This window comes from Arachis duranensis, chromosome 5, assembly GCF_000817695.3.
Source record: "Arachis duranensis cultivar V14167 chromosome 5, aradu.V14167.gnm2.J7QH, whole genome shotgun sequence".
NCBI classification, from domain to species: domain Eukaryota; kingdom Viridiplantae; phylum Streptophyta; class Magnoliopsida; order Fabales; family Fabaceae; genus Arachis; species Arachis duranensis.
Window position 1 is genome coordinate 87,872,680 of NC_029776.3, and position 3,955 is coordinate 87,876,634.

General features: G+C 35.5%; 1 protein-coding gene across 1 annotated transcript; it reads right to left on the bottom strand.

Moving 5' to 3' along the window:
* Positions 1-583: 583 nt before the first annotated feature.
* LOC107490328 (protein IQ-domain 26) lies at positions 584-3,234 on the bottom strand. Its single transcript, XM_016111106.3, has 3 exons — positions 2,427-3,234; positions 1,627-1,839; positions 584-1,490 (listed from the first exon to the last, which is right to left on the bottom strand). The coding sequence occupies exons 1-3, from the start codon at positions 2,865-2,867 to the stop codon at positions 813-815; spliced, it is 1,332 nt and encodes a 443-aa protein (XP_015966592.1). The 5' UTR covers positions 2,868-3,234; the 3' UTR covers positions 584-812.
* Between the last annotated feature and the right edge of the window lie 721 nt (positions 3,235-3,955).

A 3,955-nucleotide genomic window follows, 5' to 3' on the forward strand; every position in this document is an offset into this window, starting at 1 on the left:
TCTACATCTTAAATATATTTTGTGATTGTGTTTACACATTACATAATAATATAAATACAATTTTAAAATTAAGTTGAGTTGGTCTAGTGATTAACTTACTAGTATGTTTAAGTAAATATTAAAGTTCAAACTCTGCCTTTAAATAGAACTCTAATCTGCGACGAATTACGCATTGACCTGTCAAGTATAAAGATACTGTGAAAAATAAAAAATAAATACAATTTCGAGTTAATAGAATTTTCAACGATAAAATTGTTATATCTAAATTACAATCCTAGTCATGTTGTAACACTATCCATTTGTATTTTTTAATGCCATCGTGTCTAAAAATCTCCTATAGTCCTATTCTTGGAGGCAAGTTATTAAGTTCCTCCAATTAATTTCTAGTATCTTTTTTTTCCCCTTTGAAAGCAATTAATTTCTCGTATTAATCTTGTTTGAGAATTATTTTTTATCAGTTACAGGGAATTTAAAACTTCATTATGGTTCCAATACAGTTTAAAGTTATGATAAAAAAGAAAAAGCACAAGAAGAACTGCTAACAAAACATTTCAAAGAAAAGATGCAGAGAGTTTTAATCCCTTGATTTGAATATATGATGATAATATAAATGAAATTCCATTGCAAAATTTTTCAAATAACAATGGGGACAATCTCCTTTTGTCACACTATCATATATTCATATGTGACACACTCCCCTGTTTCCCACCCACCATATGTTTGACAAAATGCTTACTACTTTGATAGTGCAGAAACAGAAAGCTATCACTTAACAAATGAAATCTATTCATCAAGTCAAGCTTCATCATCAATCACCACCTCCTCTTTTGGAAGTGGTTTCTGTCTGCATCCCTAGTGTGAAGCCTACCCATCACAGCATTCTTGAAGTTAATGGCTTCTTGAATCTGTGAGCATGACCTCTGCATCTTAACCCCACTCAAACTGTTCCTAGATTCCATCATCTCATTCAGGGTAAGCCTCTTCCTTGCACCCCCTGGCTCTGGCCTTTGCTTTGGAGCACTATGAGACCTCAACTTTGCCTTGAAAGACTGCGTGCTCACCATGTAATTCGGATAATTCCCATAGAAAAAGCTCTCATTGCACACACTCTTTGGTGTCGTGGCTGCAACTGATCCACAACTACAAGTGCTTGTTGCAAACCTTGGAGTGCTTTGTGCAGTTGAGAATCTGCACTCTTCCCCTGTCAACCCCCAATCCGAATGATCCGGTATGGACAAGCGCCCCGGTGTCCGACATGGGATTGGAAGGGGAGAGGAAATTGTTTGGAATGAAGGGTCGTCCCCAAAATCCGACATTGATGTGTTGGTTCTCCGGGACCTTGACTTAGGCCTAATACCAGTGTCCACTTCCACAATTTTGGGGCTACCATCAAAACTGTTATTGTTGTTAATTGTGGCATCAAATGAAGATGATAACCTTCTACTATGAGTTGGAGCTGTGTACTCACTCCTAGTGTCATCAAATCTCTCCTACAAACAAACATTTTTAAGGTAACAAAAGCATTAGGACATAATCATAATCACATAATGTTTAAATGCAGGTACTATGCAAGTGACATGTATAATGTGAATTGTGGCTAGTGCTGCAATTTGAGGTGTTTATTACCATGGATCTTCGTGCACGGATTTGAGACCTATATGAATCATTCTTTCCGGCCATGAATCCTTGAGATTTTTTCTGAGACCTCACTGTGGCTTGAGCTCTGATAAGTGCCTGCATTCCATGCAGTGTTGCTGTTGCTTGCTTCCTCACTAAATACCCTCTGACAAGTGCCTGTAACTTAACCAATCCCTTTAAGGCTCTCAGTGCTTTCCTTGCCTGTTCACATTCACAAGTCACAACAACAAAACACAAAACAGAAAAAACTCATGTCAAATTTCAATCATTCATTTCACACAAAAAAATAAAGAAAAAAGGAAAACACACACTACTAGAGAGCAAAATCAGCAGATAGAGCAACATTCCACATCAAATTCCTGGTATTTGGCTTCAGTTTCACAGTCATTCTAGGTTCAATTAATTATGCCATAATTGAAATTTGACCTAAAATGGTTTATGGTTGATGGTTTCTCTTGAAATTATTCTGCTAGAAAGTGAAAATTTTTGTTAAATCAATTTTAGAGGTCAAGCTGTTTGGTTTAAAAGCAACCTTTTTTCTTGTCTTGCATCTCTCCAAATCTTAAAAGTAAAAATCATGTTGAAGGATCAACTCTTTATTTTTTCACTTTTGTCAAAATCATAGGACTAAATAATCATGTTGTAACTCATTTTAGCACCTTTCAAAATCATAGTCGAAGGCTTTGTCAATTTCCAAACCCCACCAAACACTAACCTTATCTGAAGGATTTGCATCTGAAAAATTTCAATTAAACCAAGAAAAAGGCAGAAAAAGTAAAACTTCTTACCAAGTAGCCTCTAAACACTGTCTGAATCTTGGTGGCAGCACAAATCTCATGTCCAGCACCAAGCATGGTACCTCTTCCATGGCTTGTGAGCCTAACCACTGCAACTGCAGCCTGTGCTGCTGCCACAGCAGCATCAGCTGCAGCTGCAGTAGCAGCAGCAACAGCAATGGCATGCTTGTTCTGCTCCTTCTCTGTCTCATTGTAGAAAGATTGCAACCAAGCTGCTTCAGCTGGAGAAATGTTTGGTGGAATAGTAGCTGGATTATGACACAGAACTCTAGAATTACTTGAATTTCTCTGAGCAGCAGAAGTAGTAGAAGAAGATGAAGAGAATTTCATGCTTCTGGGGTCTCCATAGTTTGAGTTTTCTTGTTTGTGTTGTTGTTCTTTGTCTCTTCTTATCCCAAACAAGTTCTTCAACCACCTTGTGGCTCTCCCCATTGTAAAAACAAAGAGTGTTGTTTAGTGTGAGAGTAGTTATGCAAGAAAATGAGTCACAGATTTGAGAGTGAAGAAGAAGAAGAAAAAAGGGTGATGTGTTTGATGATAAGGCTTTCAATTTGCAGCTCACAATTTAGGCCTCTTGCCATTTTGCAGAAAAGGGTGAAACATTGTTGTTAGAGAAAATGTGTTCATTGGAATCTGATAAAAAAGAAATAAAAGAAAAGAGAAGGAAGAATGAGGCATATGATATTATACATTTTTGAGAGAAGAAACGGAGAAATTTTGATACTATGATTTATTCATAATTGAAACATAGTTTTGTGTGTTGGTGGTGAATGGTGACCTTTTTGTTACTTTTATTACTTTTTTTTTTGGGTTTTTCAAATTTTCAATAACTGAGGTGTTAAGTTAAAGACTAAAGTGTTACCTTTATTTTTCTTTTTTCGTTTTTTTTCCCATTGATTTAAATGATTAAGAATATCTCAGAGATGACAGAAAAGAAGACTGTCAAAGTGTCAATCCCTCGTGAAAATCTGCGTTACATGACAAAAAATATGCCAATAGAACATGCAAGCGGTTGTGCAAAATCGAAGCAAGATGAATTGTTATAAATAAATAAATGTTATTATATTTAAGAGAAATATAAAGAGTCAATGCTCTAAGTGTAATGGAGGTTTAGGAAGTATTAGAGATATGATAATTAGTGTTACATTGTCTTGTCAGATTACGTTTTTGGGATGAGTGGGTTCATGACATGGTATTAGAGTTTAGATCCGAAAGGTCAAGGTTCGATCCTTGGTAAACTCCAAAATCAATTTAAATTTTTGGGATGAGTGATTTTATGACATGAGATGTTTATTATTCCTGGTATTCGGATGGTTAAGTTTTTGAGATGAATAATTTTATGACATGAGATATTTATTATTTTAATATTCGAATAGTTATTTTGAATAGTATGGGTGAGGTTCATTTTATTCAGACCAAAGATTTAACCCATTATACGCAATTCATTGCTAACTCATTAGAACATTTCCATGGAAATTCAAAGTGCGATTCGCTTTAACGAATCTTATATTGGCATTATA